At 53.1% G+C, this 23,807-nt stretch overlaps 1 protein-coding gene and 1 long non-coding RNA gene across 8 annotated transcripts in view; one reads left to right on the top strand and one right to left on the bottom strand.

Annotated features, from left to right (window-relative positions):
• Positions 1-23,807, bottom strand: part of Grm4 (glutamate metabotropic receptor 4) — a 95,193-nt gene that overhangs the window by 48,754 nt on the left and 22,632 nt on the right. For all 6 annotated transcript variants that reach the window (XM_008840140.1, XM_008840141.1, XM_008840145.1 and 3 more), the window contains exon 3: positions 715-931. In XM_008840140.1, coding sequence (XP_008838362.1) covers positions 715-931 — 217 coding nt within the window. The remainder of the gene's footprint in view (positions 1-714; positions 932-23,807) is intronic.
• LOC103739689 lies at positions 8,723-16,071 on the top strand. 2 transcript variants are annotated; one of them, XR_607512.1, is made up of 4 exons: positions 8,723-8,781; positions 8,929-9,056; positions 14,440-14,573; positions 15,465-16,071. It is a non-coding gene; the product is annotated as an uncharacterized LOC103739689 (long non-coding RNA). The 2 variants fall into 2 exon arrangements; XR_607513.1 differs by lacking the exons at positions 8,723-8,781; positions 8,929-9,056 and having other exon boundaries at positions 14,075-14,573; positions 15,465-15,606; positions 15,731-16,071.

The raw sequence follows: 23,807 nt of genomic DNA, 5'->3' as shown, positions 1-23,807 counted from the left end.
CTTAGGAAAAGCAATTAGAGGCCTGGGCCCTGCGGGTATAAATATATGCCAGCCAAGGTCAAGAGCAGCAGTGAGCTACTTAGAGACCACAGGACGTGGCTGCCAGGAGGGACCAGGGCCTCCCTGCATGCACCCTGTTCAGGGGACCCCAGGAAGCTACAGAGCTCAGTCCCCCATCCTAGGCACCTGCCTTCCATCTCTAACCCTTCTACTATGACCCCACCCTTTCAGGGCCCTGCTAGTAGATGGGGTCCCCATGGAGACGTTAACCCTTGCTATGCCAACAGCCTGCCATGGGGGGGTGGCTCCTGAGCACCTGTCACAGGAGCAAGTGAGGACAGCTGTTTGTTCAGCTTAAAGGGGAAGCCAACATGGGGACCCAGCCTTCACTGAAGTCCAAATTGGCACACTCCACCCACTAGGGAGGGTGCCACAGCTGCTCCCAACCCAACCTCACCTGCATCCCTGAACATTACCTGCTCCAAGAACCTCCTGTTGGCCACTCATGTCCCAGGATTCCTGGTACCCCTTGAGTAAGGTCCCTTGATTCCCTCCCTCCCCCTGCCCATGAGAACAGGACTGCCCACATCACAAGGGTGATGTCCTTGTGAGGCCTTCACCCACAGAAGAGCAAACAGCACCTGGGAGGCCAAACCTGGCTCCGAGAAAAGTTGAGGCCCTTGCAGCAGAGGGTCCATCCTCACCGGGACTCACCATCCTCTCGTGATTTCTGGATGAAAGCCTCCACTCCACTCTCGCCATAGCTGCCCTCCGAGGCCAGCGTGGACACATAGTTCCACTTGAGGGCACGGACGATGTCCACCATAGCCTGGGCCTGGTATGTGTCTGAGGGCACCACGCGGGAGAAGAAGTCATAACGGCTGTTGTCGCTCAGGTCAGGGGCTGTGGAGGCGTAGCTGATCTGGGGGATCTGGGGGTGAGACGGACATGTGGATGGATGGACAAATGTACAGATGGAGCAGCTGCTCCCCAGCCTGCACAACAACCTCCCCCACCCATCCGCAGAGCCTTGGACCTCTGGACCAAGAATTGCCCCTCCCGTAGATACTGTCTGCCCTCTTCCAGGGCAGACCCTGCAGCAAAATGGCAGGACAGGTCCTAGCCGCGGAGTGAAGACAGAGCAGGTCCAGTGGGGGTCTGTCCTGCCTCTAACCCAAGCCAGAGAAGGAGGCTGCCCACCTCCCACCCAAGCTTTACCTGAGGATCAAGGCTGGCAGTGGGCAGACAGGACAGCAGGACAGTACCAAGCCTGCTCCCCCAGGAAGACTCCCAGCCAGCCTCACCAGCCTCACAGGGTCCATGACTGCCAATCTCCAAAGATACCCCAGACACACACACACACACACACACACACACACACACGCACACGCACACACACACGCACATGCGTGCACGCACACGCATGTATACAGGCACACTTGGAGCTTGAGTTTCCACCAAGTCCCTCTGGTGGTCATCCAGAAGGCTCAGTCTCCGTGGTTCCCTATAGCCTCTGCCTCCTCCCTCCTGCCCACCCAGCTAGAGGACACAGCCCAGGTTCCACATCTCACATGCCACCCCATCTCCACAAAGGGTAGGCCAGGTATCCAGAGTAGACGTCTCTCACCGCCTGGGAACAGGGCCTAGAGAGCCCACCTCCCAACAACTGCAGCATACCCCAAGCCTCTGTCCCTGCCCATACCTTCCCAACCATGGGTTAACCCAGCCCCAGCCCTACACCTGGGTATCCTAGGCAAAGATGCCCTTTAAATGGCCCTTTCCTCCTGTAGTGCTTGAAGTCATCCCAAAAGATGATAAAGAGGCTGTGAGGACCCTCTTCACTGTACGTTCCTCTTCTCCAGCTCCTGGGAGACCCCAACCCCCTGTTCCAAATGGATTACATACAACAGGGCTAGGGAAGGAAGCAGCCTCTGGAGAAGGCTGCCCTGAGCCCTGTGGATGTCTACCTAGACCCAGTCCATACCACACACGCCAGGAATACCTCCGCCCCCTGCTGTGAGTGCTGGAATGACTCCAGACATAGTCAGATGTCCCAGAGGAAAAGACTGTCCCAATTGGAGACCATTGTTGAAAGATTCATACTAAGCCATTAGGGAGGAGGTGACAGGGTGATGTCCGGGTCTGCCTCACAGAATCCCAGTGCAGCAGAAGGAAAAACGAATCAGTCGGCTGAGAACGACAGCCACTCACTGCCAGGCACATGGGGACCTGCTGCCCTATTTGCTGTGCTTCTGTGTATGTCTAAAAGGTCCATGTTTGGGCTGGAGAGGTAGCTCAGGGGCCAGGAGCACTGGCTACTCTTGCAGAGGACCCAGGTTCAGTTCCCAGCACCCACACGGCAGCTAACAACCATCTATAACTCCAGTTCCAGGGGATCTGATGCCATCTTCTGGCCTCCACAGGCATTGCATGACATGGGTGCACTTACATACATGCAGGCAATACACTCATATACATAAAAAATAAATAAATACAGCCAGGCGTGGTGGCACATGCCTGTAGTCCTAGCATTTGGGAGGCAGAGGCAGGCGGATCTCTGTAAGTTCAAAGCCAGCCTGGTCTACATAGTGAGTTCCAGGACAGCTGGGGCTACAGGGAGACCCTGTCTCAAAAAAAAAAAAAAAGGCAAATAAATAAATAATCTAAATGTCTATGTTCCAGAGAAGATTGTTATATATGTCACCAATCCAACAAAAACATCATGAATGTGGAGCTGGGGCAGGGGTGGGACCCTTGGGATGAGGCCCATCCACTCAGGCTTCCTCTAAGTCCTGGACCTCAGCAACCGCCAAAGAGTAGGCATCTCGTGCTGAGTCTCCACTCCCTCCTGATGCGCGCCTCTCTGCCCTTGTCTCCCCCTCCCATTGATAGACCCCTGGGTATCCCAGTGGCAGTCCCAGCCGCAGTGAGCCCAGCCCCTCTCAGCAGCTTCAGACCCAGACCCACACCCAGAGAGTGAGCCAAGTGTATGGCCCTCCACTTCACCGCATGCACCCCATTACCACACAAGTGATGAACCAGCATGGGACTCCTGCAAGGTGTACCTATGGGTGGATGGCAGGATAACAGGGCCTTGGGCTGTCCCAACAGCCCCTACGGCAGGAGGCCAGCCCCTCTTCCCCACTAGCTCACAGGTGCTAGAGCTCCTTCCAAAGGTTTCAGGCTGAGGTTTGGGGTTCAAGTCCAGCTCTGTCCCTCTCTAGCTAGGAAAGCTCAGTTCAGTTCCTTCCCTTCCCCAGGCCTTAGTCTCTGCAGCTGCAGAGTGGGGTTATAAAAAGCTGCTGGTAGGAATGAGGGATCCACAGGACCCCTGGGAACAGGGCCTGTGACTTTCTGCAATGTTGTATGTGGCTCCCTGCCCTGTCCCAGCATCCCCTGCTCTCTGCCAGCCTTTTTCCTCCCAGACCTACCCCTCTCTGAAAGCACCCCAGCTTCCTCCACAGCCTCATCACTGTCAGAGGCTCCCTCTTTCCTACCTGCCCCTGGAGTAGGGGAGGAGGAGGGGAGGGACAGGGCACTCGCAGGACAAGGGGCCTGTCTTAAGAGTCTATAGCAGCAGCTGACCCAGACAGCCAGGCAAGTGGGGCTGTGCCCTCCCCTCCTGCCCAGCTCTCTCTCTGTTGCAAAGCCCAGCTGGAAGGGGAGGGGACCCTCAATTGACATTCTCCTCAGAGACGCTACTTCTTACAACAGCAGCCAAGAGAGATGCCTGCTACTTCCCTCAGCCTCCCCTGCCCTGACCACACACAGAGCATTCACTGGCTATGAGGCATGCTTTGATGGGGGGGCAAGGGGGGGCCAACATCATAGCCACCAGGCTCAGCAGCCCCATCCCTCTCAGGGTTCTGGCAGAAGCCAGAGCCCATGACCCATCTCATCACACCCAAACCTCCCTGCACGCACTGCCTGGTCAGACGTTACCTCCTCCAGAAAGTCCTCCTGGGTCCTCCAGGGTCCCCTCAGCCTCCTACCCACATCACCAAGATCTCCTTTAATTTAAGCCCCCTGCTGTGCTGTGCAGAGAGAAGCAGAGGTGTGTGACTCATCCCACCCAAGGTATCCTGGGAGTCAGGTAGAAGGTGCTATGCAAAGTGTTCCTTAACAGGGCCACCTAGATAGAGATAGTCTCTCTCCCCTCCCTCCCTCCCTCCCTCCCTCTCTCTCTCTCTCTCTCTCTCTCTCTCTCTCTCTCTCTCCAAAACCTGCTTCCGTCTTCAGCAACAATGAAGCTGGATTCTCCATTGCATCAATGTGTGCATGCATGTGCAGGAACACGTGCAAGCCTGGGTACACAGGCGTGGCATGCTCCTTCTGCAAACAGCCACAGAGCTGCAACCTAGCACTGAGTGCTTCTGAGCCAGTGGACACATCCCTCGCTCCCCAGGGCTCCTGCCTAGCTGTGGGAGGATGAAGCTGAGGAGATCAGAAGCATTTCCAGTGGGGTAAAGAACAGAAGGAGCTGGGCATGGGGGTACATACCTGCAACTGCAGACAGGAGGATTGCCAGGAGTTCTGGGCTAGCCTGGGCTACATAGTGAGCTCTTGTCTTTAAAAAAAAGGAAAATAAAAAGTAGGAGGCAAAGGCAGGGTGTGAGGCAGGGGACAGGGAGGCCCCGCCAAGGTGACATTTAAGTCATATCTTAGGTATTTGAGGGAGCATTCTGTACAGTGGGAGCAATGATGGTGTACAAACATGTGCACGTGTGTTGGGGCACACGTGTGTGGTTAGGATTGCAGCAGGCCCTCACCCCCACCAGTGCAGGCAAGCCAACCAGTGCATAGATGGGCCCAGCATGTCACAGCTTGGGCCTGAGGAAGAGGCTCCCAGAGCAGCAAAATGTAAGGTTCCCAGGGAGCAGCCATCAGCATCCCCCAAGGGGACTCAGACAGGGATCTTTGAGGGCCACACAACCCAGCCTCACTGTTGAGCAGTGCATCCTGAGGCTAGCCAGCAACCTCACTGGTCCTGATTCCCCCCCTATGAAGTAATGAGAGTTCAAAAGATGACTCCATACAAAAGTCTTAGGACGATGCTAGCGCATGGGTTCTCCATAAAATCTTTTTTTTTTTTTTTGGTCTTTTTGAGACAGGGTCTCCCTGTAGCCCAAGCTGTCCTGGAACTCACTATGTAGACCAGGCTGGCCTTGAACTCACAGAGATCTGCCTGCCTCTGCCTCCCGAGTGCTGGGATTAAAGGCGTGCGCCACCACACCTGGCTATAAATTCTATTTTTATAAGAAATTGTGGAACCCACTTCGCAACTAAGGAAACTGAGGCTCAGAACACTGATAATATACAGAATATCCCAGCTAGAGCCACTAGAAACAAGATGATGGCCAGACTGTTCTGTCCCCAGCTTACTGTCCGAGTGGCCTCCAGGCCTGGCTGAGCCTCACTTGCCCTCTACAGACTGTTACTCCATAGACTCAGGACCCTGTAGCCTCCACTGGCCACCAGTCAACCTAATTTGGGTCCCAGGCTGCCCCCAAGAAGCCATCCACTCAGGCACAGGTCCACTCAACCACAGTCTCTCACCCTGCTGGCTCCGGTACCACTGGCCGCTCTTCGCCCACGGCCACCTGCCTGGCTCTCAGTGAGCTGTTTTCTCTTTAGATGAAAGACAGAAATGCTTCCAGGTACATGAAAGCCAGGCAGCAGGACTGCAGCTCAGAGAAGCCAGCAAAAGGGGGAGAGAGCCAGGATCCAAAGGCCCTGCCCACGGCGCTGTCCCCCACCTGTCACCCCCACCGCCACCTCTGCTGCAGGACCCAAGCCCAGAGGAGCCGGAGGAACTGAGCAGGTACTGGTTCCCTGACGCCTCTCCTCCCTCTATGGCCACTGTCCTAAGCCTCAGGGGGTAGGGCCAGAGTTAAATAGTTTCAGAGAGGTGGCTGGCAGGAGGCATAGATGCTGAAGGCCAGGGACAGGGCAGCTGTGGACATAAAGGGCCCTTAGGGAAGAGTAGGAGACCAAGCTGGATTGCCAAATGGTCCAATGGTCCGACCACAAGGTGGGGGAATCCCATACCATGCCCAGCAGGGCTCGGGATCCCAGAGAGGGACACTGAGGGAGGCATGGGGAGTGAGAATAACTACAGGGCAACCCTGACACCACACTCAGAGACAGCACAGCACAGGCAGCGCCAGGGCCTGGGGCAGGAGGAGGAACTAGGCAGCACATCAAGGAGACAGTATTTGGGACCAATTCTAGATTATTAGGAAGCAAGTTTAAGATGCTCCTGAATTGGGCTTGGCCACAGGACTATGGAATCCAGCAGCTGGGACAGCTGTGGGGACAGGCAGGACTGGGAAACAATAGAGTGGCTTCCTCAGGGTGAGCCTTGGGTGCCACAGACATCCTGTGAGGAAGCCGAGGCATGGGACTGACAGTTGGCAGGCAGAGGGGAGCCTGCCACAGGGGCTACACTTGGGCTAAAGGGGCCAAGTGTGGGCAGTGAGGAGCTGGCAGGGGCCCACGCAGGAGTTGCGGGGCATCCCAAGGGCAAGGGAAGCTGAGAAGAGGGGTGCTCTAATCAGGGGGATGTGGTTGGCAGGAGTCAAGGCAACCGGGAAGGGTAACCAGAGAACAGGCACAGCAGTGGGCAGCAGTGGCCCCATACTCCCTGGCCAGGCCACCTCAGACACTGACCCCACAGTTCAAAGACAGCATCAAGTATGGCCCACATGGCTTGAGGCAGCCCAAGGAGGCCTGATGTCTCCCCATGCCCAAGGAACAGTCTTGGTGCCCTGGGCAGGGCTATGCAGGCAGCCTGGTAGTCTTCAGAAGGATCAGTGTCGACCGCAGATGAGGAGATGGCCTGCTCTCTTACCATACACTGGACCTTCCTCTTCAGCAACCACACCCACCAGAGTCACCTGGGCCCCAGCTGCTTCTCACAAATCCAAGCTGGGCCAGGCTGATTCATCAGTCCACAGCAATCGCCTCTGTGACCACAGGCAGCCACAGCACCAACATCTGGCCACTCTGGGTCTGGTCATACACCCTGCATTGCCCTGAGAGAGTCCATCAGGATGCCCTGCCCAGACTCCATCCTGGGGGCCGGGCCCAGGGCAAACAGGCTCTCCGGCTCAGCCCTCTCACCCAGACCCCAAGGTACCCTGGTCTTCCTCCATCCCTGAAATTGGTAACCCTACTGTGACCAACAGTGCTTATCAGAATGTCCAAACTGCCACTGTGCCATACAGGTGGTAGAATTTACCCAAAGCCTCAACAGGTCCCTTCACTTCTGTGGCCACCATGGTTACCCGCACTCCTTCAACATCCTCCACCTTCATTAGCTCACTCATGAATGACTTTGGGGATGTCTGCCATGTGTTTTGTCTTCCTTGGACTCCGAGGAGCACACAGACCATGGTGGAGCTGATCCTAGCATGAAAAATGCATGTATCTAACAGTGGGTGCTGCTCACCTGAACCTGCCCACACAGTCAGTGCTCGCCTTCCTGGTACATGTCTCCGTGACTGGCCGGGTCACTCGATACATCCTGTCCATTGAGCTGGAAGCAGGGAATGCATATTGCCTATGGGCCAAAGTGTATCACTGCAGGTTGGAGACACCAGAGTTCTCTTGTAACTGTAAGCATCACCGTTGAGCCTTAGTGCTCTTAGGGCAGAGCACTAAGCCAACCCGTGTGGTGTGGACCATAACAAGCACATTCTAGTGAGCTGCAGAGGTTTTTAGGATGGTTGTTACTGCATCTCCTCACTTGTACTGACTGATATAGGCAGTAAGTCTAAGGTCTGGTTGTTACTAAAGTATCCCCTCAGTTGTATTGATAGATATAGGCAGGCTTAAAGCTTGGTTGGGGTTATGGCAGCATCACAAGCAGCAGAACTGAAGGGTAGTTGTTACCTCAGCATTGCCTCACTTGTGCTGACTGATACAGACAGCAGCAACATGATTCTCCAACACTGAGACATCAAGAATGGTTCTCATTTATTTCCACCTCAGAACTTGAGGGTGTCAGGTTTGTACTTATCAGAGGCTGGTTAAGGATACACTGGATTAAATTAGATTCATACAAGCACACACATGCACTCATCATAAATATCATCAGAGCCAGCATTGATTGATGCCTGCCGTATGCCAACAGCTGTCCCAGGTAGGATTTTGTACTTAACACCTAACCCTATAAACACACTAACCCTATAAAGTTGGTCCTCTTAATCTCCATTTATTTGAAACTGAGATACAGAGAGGTCAAGTAATTTGTCTGAGGTCACATAGCTACTGACTGGCTGAGCCAGGATTGGAACCCAAGGGGACTTACTTCAGAAACCATGCCACTATTTGCCATGTGAAACCTCGGTCTCCCCGGTGCGAGGGCCCCTCCACACACACACATGTGCATATACACACATAGCACACATTCACAGACAGAATCTGAGGGTGGTGCCCACAACCTCCTGCTTCTCCTGTAGGGCAGATCTCAGACAGCAGGAGCGCCTTCATCCTCCTACTTCAGCCCCACCTCCACTCCTGCCTGTCACCCCATGGACTACAATGGCCCTAACACAAAGGACAGGGCAGGGGTGGGGACCGGGGCCCCAGAGGGTTGTATAAATGGCTCTGCTTTGAGCAACAGCTAATTTCTAAACATAACGATTAATTTCATGCTTATCATATGCAAACCTCTGCCTCCCCAACGAGATGAAATTGATTTAATTAGGAATTCTATCATCAAGCCTTTTGGATCTGAGCTTTAATTAGGACCGCAAGCCCACCCGAGGCTGCCCAGGAGTGAGTGCTCTAAGGACACAGCCTTGGCCAGGGTGTGTGGGCACCTCTAGGGCCACCAGTGCCCACAGTGCCTGTCACTAGGACCCTTGCCCAACCCGTCCCCACAGCACAGCCCAAGCCACAAACGGCCCTCTTTTCTCTTCGCAGCACAATGGGGAAATGATGGGGAAGAGCACGTACCGTCCCCCCACCAAGGGCCTGGCATCCAGAATAGGGGGCACTCAGGCTCCTCACCAGCCTTCCCGTGTGAGCACGCCCGCCGATGCGCTTTCCAGGTAGGGCAGCCTGTCACAGTCACTAACATTTGTTGTTTTAACAAAATATTTTCCCACGCATGGCCTCTAACATCATCTGGTCCCACACCTAGCTTGGTTACACAGCTCCCACCCTACCAGCCTCCCTCTACAGCCTGAGCACTGTAAACATGCCTCAGGGGCTTTGCGCTGGCCAGACCCACAGTTGGAGGCCCATTCCACAGCCATGTATGCACCCCACTCCCTTAATCCTCAATGGTAGAGTCAGCTTCTGAGTCCTATCCTCACATTACCTAATGCCCAGCAGGGGCCAGCTGACACATCTGCAGTGAGTGAGCTACTCATGACAGCACCCACAGGTGAATGATGCTAAGATCCCATCATCTCCCAGGACCCTCCCAGTGAACCTCTAACCTCTAGGGCCCCACTGCACCTTGTCCCTCTAATTTGACAGTGACACCCTGGGAATGATGACTGAGGGCCTGTCCCACACTTCTGTCTCCCCTCCTTGGCCGCCCAGCATCTTATCAGGACAGGAAGCGGGCACTTGGATTAATTTCCAGATGGGTTTGAATTACGTTTTCCCGGAGAGAACCAAACAGACCAGAGAGGTGCAGGCAGTGGGCTGTTGAGCAGGTGTCTCCCCAGAAGGTGCGCTATTCAGTCCCTTGTCTCGCCCTTTTAAGCGCTGCATGTTTCTCAGGAGCCCAGCACCCCTCCCTATGAGGTTGGGAGATGGAGGAGAACGGGGTGTGGAGGGAAAAGGGAGGAGGGCGCCTAGCTCGCCTGGCATCGCCTGGCACCGCCTGACAAAGGAGCCACACACTGGTGTGTTGGAGGCAGGGCCTGGCGACAGATAAGAGCGGGTGGGTGGTGAGCGGGTAGGTGCCGGGCTGAGTGCAAACAAGATCCCCAAATCAGCACTTGTCCTATTTCCTAAGCAAAATGTAGATCAATAAATTACACTCACTTTAGCAGGGTCAAGAGCTGACTGTGCCACCTTGTCAGTGGTGACTGTGACAACTGCGGGGGAGGTGGGTGGTCGGAGCTGAGGCCTGGTGGGGAAGGCCAGAGCCCAATTCAGCTGCTATGCCCTGTTCAAGGAAGGCTGGAGCCAAGTTCCCAGAGGTGAGATGCAAGTTGCTAGGTGACCCTAAATCAGTGGCAGCCCTGAAGAGCCTTAGTCCACAATCTGCGAAGTGGGCATCATGGTGAGAATCAGATCTCTGTAAAGGTCACGGTCAGGGGCGCACAGGGAGATGGGTGGGACGGAAGCTGGGGAAGGGGAAGGGATCTCTTGGAACGTCATGGGGCCATCGCTGTCTTGGTACACAAGTAGCAGGGGCTAAGGCCTTCTTTGGCTCTTGTTCCTTAATCCTCAGTATAGTCCATAGGGAGAAAGCTTTGCCTGGTTCACAGAGAAGTGAAGAGACTCACCCCGTTGACTCTGCAAAGCGCCACCTGTACACCAGGGAGCCAGTGACACTGGACCAGATGACCAGGGCCCAAGCTGAGATGGTGTCTCAGGTGGCAGCCCAGGAAACAGGCAAGAAGAGGCTAGTGTCTGGTGAGCCAGAGCTATGGTCCAGTGAGAACCAGTTCTGTCCTTACACTTCCCTGGAACCACCACATTCCTTCCTCACCCAACAGGAATAGTGTACATTACCTTCATTTTTCAAATGAGAAAGCCAAAGCTTAGGAAAAAAGATCTTAAGATCACATAGCACTGTAAAGTAGGATTTGGACCTGGGTCCACCTGGTTCTACCTGAATGTTCTCTGCCCCCTTTCCTGGAACCACTGTGTTCACCCACATCACCCTCGGCCCTGGGAGACAGCCCAGACGAGAGTCAGGAGTCCGTGCTCCTGCCAGTGCTCCCCATACCCAATGGGCAGGCCGCTTCATATCTCCACTCTGCTCCTGTCCTGTTTAGTGGGGTCTTAATGACCTCCCCGGCTCCTGGAACAGGTTCAGGGATAGACCTCCACAGGAAGTAGGGAGCCATGAAAACCTCTCTCAAACCTGGTGACCTTTCATGGGGAGGGGGTCAGGACTAGGAGGACCACCTTGCGGTTCAACACCCAGGACAGCTGCCATTGCAGGGACACCCTGAGGCCCACTTGGCTGCTGAGCACCAGGGATGGGGGTGTGGCCAGTGTCTGAGGAAATGAGCCTCATGGTCTGCCCAGCACTCTCCAAGTCAGGCTAATGTGCTGTGCATGTCTGATGTATTGCGCTATATTAATATAAGATGATCTAATGGGAAGTATTAACATCATTGAACACATGAGACGATAAAAGTCACACCACCACCACTCCCCATGATTTATGGCTGCAGCCAGGCCAGAGTCAGGCTGGCCGGAGAGCAGGGAGGTGGCCCCACTGAGGCCCTGGGGGGAACTGAGTCCTAAGCAGAAGGTGAGAAAGCCTGAACCAGGGGTTCAAGGGATAAGCAAAGTCAGCAGGCATGACCATGGGGTCCCCAGCCAGGTGCCCAGCTGTGCCTCGGGGGCCCTAGCCAAAGCCCCTAACCGGCCTCCCCACACTGGCATCCATCGTCCCCACTACAACCTCTAACCCATGTGACCTCCCTCCTTACCAGGTCCCAGTGCCCTCCTCAGCCTCCTTGGCTGGCCCAGTCTCTTTTCCATGCCTCAAGCCTGACCCCAGGGCTCAGGGCTTCCCTGACCTGCCTCCCTCTCTGCTCATCCCCAGATGTACCTTGACAGCCAAGCCCAGTGTTCTCCCCTCGATCCCCAGTGAATGGGCAGGTCAGACCTCACAGAGCAGAGCTGCAGGGCCTCTGTGTTCTTCCTGATGTTCAGTCCAAAGCCCTGTCAAAACCTCAAGTCTTTCTCCATGCTCAAACCTGACTTAACATCAATGTCACTGGCTCTACTCTGGAAACGTCCAGAACCCAGCCACCACCCACCAACTCTGTCACATTGTCTCTACCCCATCCCCAGCTTCTGCCTCCTCACTAGCCTCCTAGCCTCCCACAGTCAGCCCCCTCACACACACAAGCCATTCCCATCTACTTAGCCCCAATTAGATCAGTCTTTCCCTCTTTCCTCCCCCCTCCCCAAGCTTTGGCACTCCAGATCCTGCAGGATCGGGCCGAAGCCTGACCTCTCCTTCTACTACCCTCCCGCCACTGGACTACTCTTCCCAACAGGCCCAGCAGGAGCTCACCCCAGGACCTTTGCACCTGAGGCTCCCACTTACACACTTGTGACACCACACAGTTCCCTCAGGCTTATAGATGTGTGCATCCCCAGTGGAATGACAGTCCCCAAGGGCAGGCGCTTTGTCTGTCCTGCTCCTGGCTATCACTCCAGGATGTAAGAAAAGAACATGAATGACTAAACAGTGTCCAGAGCCACAGTCCACTCTACTGATTCTCCTTGGTGGGTCCCATCAAGATTCTGTCAGAGAAAAGTTTATGCAAGGGGCTGGCGAGATGGCTTAGTGGGTAAAGATGTTTGCCACAAAGCCTGAAGATCTAAATTCAATCCCTGGAACCCACATGATGGAAGGAGAGAACCAACTCCCACAAGTTGTCCATTGACCACCATGTTGGTTCAATGGTACATGTCCATGCACTCACGCATGCGATCACATAAACATACACACACACACACACGCACACACACACACACACACACACACACACACAATTTTAAAGTTTTTTGGTTTTTGTTTTTTTTTTTTAAGTTTAAGGGCTTGGAGCAATGGCTCAGCAGTTAAGAACACTGGCTGTTCTTACAGAAGACCTGAGTCGGAATCCCAGCACCCACATGGCAGCTAACAACTATCTGTAACTCCAGTTCCAGGGGATCCAATGCCCTCTTCTGGTCTCCACAGGCATTGCATGACACAGGTGCACTTACCTACAGGCAGGCAGTATACAGATACACATTAAAAAAATAAATTAAAGTTTATGCAATTCAAAAGAGTCTGAAGCTCACAGGCCTGGTCCAGCTCAGATGCCAAGGGATGGACATGCCAAGCGGGAGCAAGTCAGACCACAGAGCCAATCGGTGGCTAACACTTACAGGGTTCCCTCTTCCGACCCCACCCACCCCAGAACCACCTCAGTGGGTGCACACAGCCTACAGGGGTGCCTATACCCTCCCGAGCCCTCACAGAAGAATGCCAGGCACTTCCTCCCTTCTAGGCTGACCCCATGTCTGTCCTGGGTATCCTCCAAGCAGGTCCACAGATGGCGGTATGCCACCTTCCTCTTAGGGGATGTTCACTGCGGAAGTTCCTTCCCAGGCTGTGACATGAGGGCTCCTCGTCCCTGGCAAGAGTGGGGAGGACAGGGCCCACCCTGCTCCCCCAACCTGCCCCTACCATGGGAGCATTCGTGGGAGAGCACCCCATCTCACACACACACACACACACACACAAAACACATATGCACACACACGCACATACACGTACACTCATACAAGCACACATGCATGCACGTGCACATACAGGCATACATGTGCCTGGAGAGACCAGGCCCCCTCCCTTTCTCACCCTGCAGACCCCGTAACTGCCATTCAGTCAGGGCCCCAGCAGAGCCTGCCCCAGTGCAGTTGAGCCTGAGAGGGTCCCTGGAAGTTCAGGAAGCAGAGCTTAGAGGGCCATGCACCCCCACAGCAGGTACAACCAGGTCCCCTGGTGACAGGAGATAGTGGACATCTGTGGGGAATAGTCACAGGAGACTGAGACCTGGAATCCCAGCACTCGGAGACTGAGACAGGAGGCTCATGAGTCTGAGGCCAGCCTGACCTACATAGTCAGAACCTGTCTCAAAACCCAAGGGCCCTGCAGCTCAGTGGTGAGTTCTTTTTCTTTTAATATTTTTAAATTTTATTTATTACTTTTATATTTTATGTATATGCATGTATTACTTGCATGTAGCTAAGTGCACCCATGTCCTACAATGCTCATGGAGGACAGAAGAAGCTGCCAGATCCCAGGGAACTGGAGTTACGGACAGTTGTTAGCTGCCACATTGTGGGTGCTGGGATTCAAACCCAGGTCTTCTGCAAGAACAGCCAGTATTCTTAACTGCTGAGCCATCTCTCCAGCCCCTTTGTGGTTAGTTTTTACCTCACATATGCGAGGCCCTGAGTTCATCACTGGGCAGAAAAGGGGGTACTCAAGGCCCTGCCCCGTCCACTCTGCACTGCCCAGCACCCACTACCAGTCTGAAGTTCCCATCATGAGGTCAAACCCATCCAGCTCCCTGAAAAGAGGTTTTCTGCCACAGACCTTCAGCTATGGGGGTATGTTCCTGTACCCCAGTGTCCCCAAGAGGAAATCTTCCAAGCAGGGGGCTTGGGGCTTCACAGGGGGACCCGTTCCAGCTCCAGCGGCTCAGAGCTGAATCCGCCTCCTCACTTTCACAGGTTCTAGGTCTGTCCTGTGTGTCCTGCGCTGAAGGCCTCCCTGGCTCTACTCTGTCTGTCTCCACCTCCAGCCTGGCCAGTATCCACCTGTCCTACTTGCCTGTGACCCAGGGCTGTTCATGTGACACACAAAGGTGTACCAGAGATGTGGTGGAACCCGAGATGCTCCCTTCCTCCTACACTCAAGAAGAGGGCATGTACACACTCAGGGCACTAAGACACTGCCACACACACCAGGAACATGGGTGTGCATATGCACACAGGCACTCCCTGAGTTCCACACATTCTGTCCTGGACACACATGCACAGGACCCACAGTGAGAGATGCACCTGACAGTGTGAACACAATCTGTGTATCTGAGCTGCACACACGCCTCTATGCAAAATTGACTCTGCACACATATCACATATGCATACACATGTCTGCACACACACACACACACACACACACACACACACACACACCAAGCATGCACACAGACTCAGGAGAGCAGGGTAGTTTGACCATCCACTTGGGTTGCATAAGCATATTCATAACCTGCCATTGCTGAGGGCACAAGCCTGTCATCTCAGCCACCCAGGAGGCTGAGGCAGGAGGATTGCAAGGTCAAGTCTTATGTGAGGGACAAAGTGAGTTCAAAGCTAGCCTGTGTAAATCAGTGAGACCCTATCTTGAAAACAGAATAGCTGGGTGTGGTGGCGCACGCCTGTAGTCCCAGCACTTGGGAGGCAGAGGCAGGTGGATCTCTGTGAGTTCAAGGCCAGCCTGGTCTACATAGTGAGTTCCAGGCCAGCTGGGGCTACAGGGAGACTCTGTCTCAAAAATAAGTAAATAAATAAATAAATAAATAAATAAATAAATAAATAAATAAATGATTTTTTTAAAAGGGAGCTGGGGAATGTAGCTCAGTGGTAGAGCACTTCCTGGGTATATGCAAGGCCCTGGGTTCAATTCTCTCCAGAAGGAGGAGAGAGAGGGGGGTGGGGAAAGGGAGCACACTAACCTCCCTAGTCTCATCTTCTAGGAGGCCTGGCAAACAGCTACGATTCCACTGCCCCGTATGAGCAAGCTGCCAGCCTGGTCTCCCATCAGCACCCAGCAGGGGACAGTGTCTCCAGGACTGTGTAGAGCCAGAAGGAAAACTCGGGGCAGGAACAGAGGACAAGGTGGGTTCAAGTGGGAAGCAAGGGTCAGAAGGGCAGTGGCCAGGAGGCAGCATGCTGGAAGGGGACTGAGGGGTGGGTTGGGGTATCCCCGAGGCTATGTGACCATGTCCCACTTACCCCCTAGGACACTACTGGCCACCCCAACCCTTTCCATACTCCAGCTGTTCAGACCCTGGAGGCTTCAGGAACATGGGAACCCTAACAAACAGGATGTGAGGAGCACCTGACCTTGCTCCAAGTTGCCTCTAAATAACCGCAGTAGAAAAGGGGGCCAGGACCCCTCCCTGAAGGCTGTGCTCCTGTAGGGAACAGGGTGGGGACAGCAGTGTTTGTAATTTGTTGAAATAATCCTGCTGAACTGGAGGAAAACTAACAAAGGAGAACACAGCTCGGAATTAATCAAACTTCTCCCTGTCCTCCCCGCCCCCCAGCCACCCCACCTTCCATCTTAATGAAGGTTATTTATCCAACAAGCAATAAAACACAGAATTAAATTAAACAGGCCCTCTGTTCTCTCCTCTCTCTCTGCCCCAGGGAGGCAATGGCTTTATAACTGTTCAGGCTGGCCGCTATCGTGGACAGTGACACAGGGTAGAGGGGGTCTCCAGAAGGAAGCCCAACTCTCACATCCCATTTGTGTCTCTGCAGCTCTGCCAACTTGAAGAAGGAAGGTTCACTCAACTATACACTTCTTGGTTGACAGGGGAGGCCCCTGGTGCTGGGCATGCCTGATGGGGTGAGGACTCACCAAGGTCCTGAAGGGGGACATAAGGGTCCTGGCCTCAGCCTTACAGTGGGAAGCTATTGGCAGCTCAGCTGAAAGAAAATTACCCATGAAAACCAAAATCAACACCCACCTCATCTTCCCCGCCCAGGTAACCCAGCACCTGGCACTGCCACCCTCTGGGCCAAGGATGCCCCCATCCCCTCACCTCCTCTGGAAGGTCCTTGACCTCCCAAACCTCTCTCTCCTCCCTGCAGTTTTGGAATCTGTGTATACTCCCAGCCAGGGCACATTTAGAGTGACAAGTGCCCTAGGTAACTATGCTTAGCCTCTGTCTCAGCCCTTCCCTTTGGTCAGTCCCTCCTCCCTACACTTTGACAACTGTGATCCTAAGTGCCTTCTGTTCCCGGCTGTCAGATATATTCCCCACTCAGACCTCACATCAACTGCAACAGATGAGGAGACCTGAGGCCCAGAAAGGCCCTGGCCTCTCATGCACTGAAGACCCCAGCCTTGCAGGGAACAGGACTGCAGAACCAGGCACCCTGAAAGACTCCAGCACCCTCTGGGGTTTTCTGTGTAGCAGGTCTGGGGACAGATGACCCCCCCGGCAGGGGAGAAGAAGGGAGGGTAGGAATTAGAGATGGAAGGTGATCACAAATCAGCTCTTCTAGGCAACTGAAGCCCCAAGCATGCACAGAGCCATCGCTCTATGGCTGCTGGGGAGGGGAGGGAGGAGGGGGGCCTTTCAAAACATAAATCTGGTCTTGTTGGAATGGCACACACCCATAGTCCCAGCACTCAGGAGGCACAGGCAGGAGAATCAGGAGTTCAAGGGCAGCCTGGACTGCATAATGGGTCAGTCTCAAAGAGTCAACCAAAAAAAAAAATCATCATAATAATAAAATCTGAAGCAGGCCTATAACCTCAGAACTTGAGAGGCTGAGACAGGAGGATTACCTGGGCTACAGATGTGCTCCAGACCAGCCTGAGCTATATATAGTATAAGACTATAGTTTAACAACAGCATGGGCTAGGGAGATGGCTCAGTGGCTAAAACACTTACTGACCAAGCAAGAGAATTAAGAGTTCAGGTACCCAGAACACGTGTGGGCACGGTGGCCTGCCTGAAACTCCAGCCTCAAAGATAAGGCATCTCCAGAGCTGGCTGGTTAGTGAGCCTAGTCTTATCAGTGAGCTCTGGGTTGACTGAGAGACCCTGCCTCAAAGAATAACATGGGAAAGCAATTGAGGATGATTCACAATATCAGATATCAACCTCAGGCCTCCACACACATGTACACAGATGGGCACACACAGGCATATATACATGCAAGAATTCCACACCCAGAGACAACTAAAAAGAAGAAAAATGGCTGGGCATGGTGGTGCACGCCTTTAATTCCAGCACTTGGGAGGCAGAGGCAGGTGGATCTCTGTGAGTTCAAAGCCAGCCCGCCCTACAATGCGAGTTTCAGGCCAGCTGGGGCTACAGGGAGACCCTGTCTCCAAAAGACCAAAAAAAAAAAAAAAGAAAAGAAAAAGAAAAATTAATAAAAGCCAAAAACACATTAATTTGATCACACTCTCTGCTTAAACTTCTCAAAGGTTCTTTTACAAATTGAAGACAAAGTCGGCCTCAGATCCCCCAGGCACTGCTGACCCAACCCCATGACTTCATCCCCTCATTCCTCCTGCTGTTTCTAAAAATAGGCCAAGCATGCTCCTGCCACAGGGCCTTTGCACTGGCTCCACCCTCACCTGAGTCTACCTTCAATCCCCAGGGTTTCCCTGATGGCCTTGCTCACAAGCACCCCACTGGCTCCAGTCTCTGAAGCTCAACTCTTTGTAGCCTCTGTCCCCATTGAGTCATGACTTGCCCTGTTTATGGTCATCTCCATGGAAACCAGCTCTTTGCTGCTAAATTAATAGCCTAGCCCAATATCTAACTCATAAAACAGTCACTTGACTTCTGAATGAATAAATGAATGAATGTCACTGTACCTAAAGTCATCACGTAGGCCACTACTGCCTCTAGCTTAAGCTACCCACCATCCCCTAGTCATACACTCAACCCCAGGTCTCACCCTGCAACTGACACTGCACCCCACCTCCAAAGGACTCCTTCTCACCCCAAACCCTGCCAGGGCACACCCTGTAGTGTCACCCCTCGTCACAGCCTGCCTCCGTGTACCCACCACCCTGTGCTCCCTGATCCAGCTTCCTTTCTGTGGCCGTGATAAAACACTTTGACCAAAAGCAACCTGGAGAGGAAAGGGCTTATCTGGCTCATGTTTCCAATCACAGTCCATCACTGGGAAGTCAGGGCAGGAGCTCCAGGCAGAAACTTGAAGCAGAAATCACGGAGGAATGTTTCTTGCTGACTCTCTCACTGGCTCATGCTCAGCTAGCTGTTGTACACAGCCTGGGACCACCTGCCTAGGAAAGGTGGCACCCACAGTGGGCTGGGCTCTCCTGTACCAATCAACAATCAAGACAATCCCCCACAGACATGCCCGCAGGCCAACCTGATCTAGGAAATTCCTTTCAGATGACTCTAGGCTGTATCAAGTTAACAGTTAAAGCTAACTAGGGCATTCCCCCATGCCATGAGCCCTGTTGTGTTCCACACATGCCATCCTATCTCAGACCAGCCGCTGTGACCTGCAGGGCATTGACCATCTTCTCCAGGAAGCTACCTCCAAGCATTCATCCAAACTGCTCTCCAAGCGCCAAGATCCTCATCCCCACTGCCACCACCACCCCCTACGCCCCACCTTGCGTGGTGACCAGCCATGAACATGTCACACCTCCCCATCTGAGAAGAGCCAGATTCGTTCACTGTGACCGTCTCCCACCCCAACACCTACTCTGCACCACCCATGAACTTGGAACTCTGTAAACTCTGTAAATCGGAAGGAACCAGGGCAGATGCAGGCCAGGGAGTGTAGCCATTAAGAAAGTCCTTGCCTCCAGGTCACTGGTATCTCAGGCTGGTCTGAGGACACATAGAACTTTAAGCGCCACTTAATTGCTCCACACAGGAGCAGTCGGATGGGCATTCTGATAACCTCTCTTCAAGGGCTACCTGGGAAGAAACCCAGGCCCCCATGTTGAATGGTGACCAGAGCCCAGTTAAAATGGAAACACTAGGCCTCCAGCCCAGCCACTGGCCCCAACAGCAGCTCCTGTCCCCCTCCTGGCTGCCTGTATGTGTGGGCTTGTGTGTGGCTGCCCCCTTGGGCGAGGACATCAGGCACAACACAGCCAAGGTTGAATTATTTATTCTGTACATTGTCAGCGCAGTAGAGAGAGCAACTGTGTCTCCAGGCTTCAATTAAAATATCAAGGCACCCACACCGTGTGTCCAGCCACACGCCTGGCTCCCATCATCATAGGTAGGAGAGGACCTGACTGCAGCAGGGGCCCCAGGCCCACACAGAGGCCTTCCTTTGCCTCCAATGCAGGCCCGTTTCAGCACTGCAGACAGCAGCCTCAGGATTCAGCACTGTGGACAGCAGCCTCGGGAGCCCCAGGGGACTTCAGCCCACAGGCTGCAGACCTTTCAGCCGTCTCTCTCCAGGACCACTTAGTCAATCAATGGCCTGAAAGAGCCCTTCCTGCTTCCCAAAGGGACCCAGGACCAACCTCGCTGTAGGACTGATCCAATCCTCGCCCTCTCCACCTCCCTAGAATGCCCCTTGTAGCCAAAGATAACCCTGAAGTTTTGATCCTCTTGCCTTCTAAGTATGGGGATTGTATTCATGTTTCACAACATCTGGTTTATGTAGTACAGGGAAATGAACTCAAAGCTCATGCGTGCCAGGCAAGCCCTCTACCAACTGAATCATATCCGCAGCCACTTAGAAAGGGACTTTGAAATGGTAAAATGGGAACGTGTCAGTCACACCTGAATAGAGGTAGACTTACACATGGTGGGTTTCTGCAAGCTCCTCCCCCCTACCAAAGCTGGAAAGCCCCTGTTTCTGGGGTGGAGACTCAGGATGACGACAGCCCATGGAACCTCTGGGGGCTGACTGGTCACAAGCTAACTGGGTCGCCCACGAGATTCCATTCACCAGCCTCCGGATTAGAACATTAGGAAGTGGAGTAGGCGAGCTAAGAGAGAGCAACACACTGCCATGATATGCCATGGGAAAGAGCCACGCAGGCAACCAGGCTCCAGCAACAGGCAGCAGACAGGCAACCCCAGAGCCTCAGTTTCCTCATGGAGGGGTAGTGTCAATGCCAACTTCCTGGCTGGCGGCCTACATCATGTGCCCCACATGAAGCTTCTGGGCTTTTTTTTCCCATGTTTATGTGGGTGTGGTACACATGCATGTGTATGTGTTTTGCACATGTGTGGGCACATATGGGTATGAATGCATGTGTGCATATGGAGGCCTGAGGTTGATATTAGAAATCATCCTCCATCACTCTTCCACTTCATTCATGGAGGCAGGGACTCTCAATCAAACCCAGAGCTCTCCAGTGTGGCTAGTCTCACTGGCTAGCTTGCTGGGGGGGGGGGGCTCTAGAATTAGAGACAGGCTTCCACACCCATTCAGATTTATGTGGGTCCTGGGGATCCAAACTCTGATCCTCACACTTGTGTGGCAAGTGCTTTAAGCCCTGAGCCATCTCTCCAACCCCATGGAAATTCTATTTAGCAAATGCTAACACAGAAACTGAATCTTTCCTTTAATTAAGCAAATGTTCCATCCGAGACAAGGGAGGGTAGACCCAGGAAGAAGGGCCACAACCCTACGTAGTTGAACCCAGAGTTGCTGCCCACCAGGATGCAGACAAGCTGGCTTTCCAGATGGGTCTCCAGACACAGACAAAAGCTACACAGAGGCAAAACCTCTTTGAGAAGATGATTGAAAGTTCCTGCTCAAGCTGACTGTCGATGCTGTTCCTGAGCCGGCACTTGTAGCTAACATAACAGTCTGGGAAGGGAAGCCTTTAAGTCTACTGAAAGACATTCACGAACATTCAGAGCCACTTTCATCATGATAGCCAAACACTGGATTCATCCCAAATGCTCAGCAGAAGCAGCACACATGAATAATGAATTAGCTAAATAAAGACAAAGGGAATAGTACAGAGTCATAAAAAAGAGGGAACTGCTCACACACCCTGCTTCATGAATGGATCTCATACACAATGAGCAGAGGGCACCGCCGTCTATGTGTGTTGAGGTACAACTCAGATCCAGGCAACAGAACCTAGCTATAGGGCGGCAGCCTGCAGATGAGCCTCAGTGGGAGTGGTACCAGCCAGAGGGACTTCAGGGAACTTTCTAAAGACACTGTAGTGAAGGCCATCAAGGTATCTGCCTTTAGACCTCATTGGGAAATGCACCTGAAATGTGTGTTTTACGGCAAATAAATTACACTTTCTTAATGTAAAAAAGGGGCTGGAGAGATGGCTCAGTGGTTAAGAGCACTGGATGCTCTTACAGAGGGCCTGGGTTCGATTCCCAGCACCCATATGGTGGCTAACAACCACATGGACCTCCAGTTCCAGTGGATCTGACACCTTCTTTTGATCTCCACTGCAAGCACATGGTGTACTTATATACATGCAGCAAAACATTCATACACATAAAATAAAAATAAATAAATCAAAAAAAGTACAGATATAAAGGAACAGAAAAGGAGACCGTTCAGTCTTCTGAGGGACCAACAGACAGAGAGGCCAGCAGACAGGGGACTGTGAGGCCCAGAGAACAGGTGCAGAAAGTGGCAGGGCTAGAAAGGTTGGGGGTGTGGTGATCAGACATTCTAGCCCAGCCCTTGAGGCCTTTCAAGGCCAGATCACATCATCCCCCTGAAAGCCTGGCCCCCTGCCCACCCCCTCCCTCAATCAGCATACCTGACTTAAACTCCAGGCTTAATTTTGGGGATTTGAAGTCACCACCCCCCACCCTGTGCTACAAGAGCAGCTGACCATGTCCCTCACTCCAGGCATTTCCAGAGACACCAGCTCTTCCTCCCACACTCCACCTGCTGTGTCTACCTCCCCACTGCCTTCCCTGTCTTTCCCACCTGATTTTCCCAGACTAACCATTTCTATGGGTGCCATCCCTCTGCTGCCCCCTCCAACCAGCTCTGGGGGCCACACCGTCACACCTCCTTGTGGAATCAGAGGCCACTAGAAACGCAGACATGGCCAGAGAAGTGGTCCCCAGACTGCACATCCAACTAGCCACCAATAGGTTTCTACCAGCAACGGTCAGGGCCCCAGTGGGTAATGGTGTAGCCAGTAGACAACACATTTCAAAGACTAGACAATAAAAAGTGTTCACCACCATGGACCTCATAAACACTGGCTGTATTATGAGTCCAACCTGCGAAGTTAACAGACAATACACGAGTCAGATTACCACCCAAGACGGGGGAGCTGAGCGATTTTTATTTTCTTCTTTATGTTTTGGTGCCCCCGCCCCTGTGTGTGTATGTGTGTGTGTGTGTGTGTGTGTGTGTGTGTGTGTGTGTGTCTGTGTGTGTGTGTGGTGTGTGTGTATACGCCTCTGTGGAAGTCAGTCAACATCAGGTGGCTTTCTCAATCACTTTCCTCCTTCTTTTTGAGACAGGGTCTCCCTGTAGCCCCAGCTGACCCAGAACTAGCTATGTAGACCAGGCTGACCTCGGTCTCACAGAGATCCACCTACCTCCTGCATACTAGGACTTACGGTGTGTGCCATCATGCCTAGATCCACCATATTTTTTTGAGATAGGGTCCCCCAGTGAACCTGGAGTTCTGTGACTCAACTAGACTAACCAGGCAGCAATCCAAGTGTCCTCTTGTCTCCCCAGTCCCATTTTTTTGTTTTCTTCCAGACCTACAGAAATTATATGGGTTCTTACTGATTTTTATTGTATGTGCATGTGTGTTTTGCCTGAATGGATCTATGTACACCATGTGGATGCAATACCCACAGAGGCCAGAAGAGGGCATCAGATCTCCTAGAACTGGAGTTACAGGTGGTTGTGAACTGCCATGTGGGAGCTGAGAACCAAACCTGGGTCCTCTGTAGGAAGAGTTAAGTGTTTTTAACCACTGAGTCATCTCTCCATCCCCTATTGGGCTTTTAAAATCACAGCAGGGCTAGGAGTGGTGGCACATGCCTTTAGTCCCAGCACTCAAGAGGCAGAGGCAGGTGGGCCTCTGTAAATTCAAAGTCAGCCTGGTCTACATAGTGAGTTCCAGGCCAGCTGAGGTTACAGGGAGACGCTGTCTCAAAAATAAATAAATAATAAAATCACAACAGGAAGGGTACAGGGGACTGGGCCATGGCCACATGTATGATCCCAAAGCTGGCTGTTCTGCCCTCAGGCAGGTAGACCTGCACAGAAGGAGCTGAACTAAAAGGAGATACTCTTTGACTTCTGGGTACTTAGGAGCAGAGCTGAGGGCTGGGATCTGACTCAGCCCAGCTGTGAGTCAAACCTTTGTGGCCTCCCCATCTTCT

This window comes from Nannospalax galili, unplaced genomic scaffold (assembly GCF_000622305.1).
Source record: "Nannospalax galili isolate Female #2095 unplaced genomic scaffold, S.galili_v1.0 scaffold538, whole genome shotgun sequence".
Taxonomy (NCBI): domain Eukaryota; kingdom Metazoa; phylum Chordata; class Mammalia; order Rodentia; family Spalacidae; genus Nannospalax; species Nannospalax galili.
This window is presented reverse-complemented; position numbering and strand designations above follow the sequence as displayed.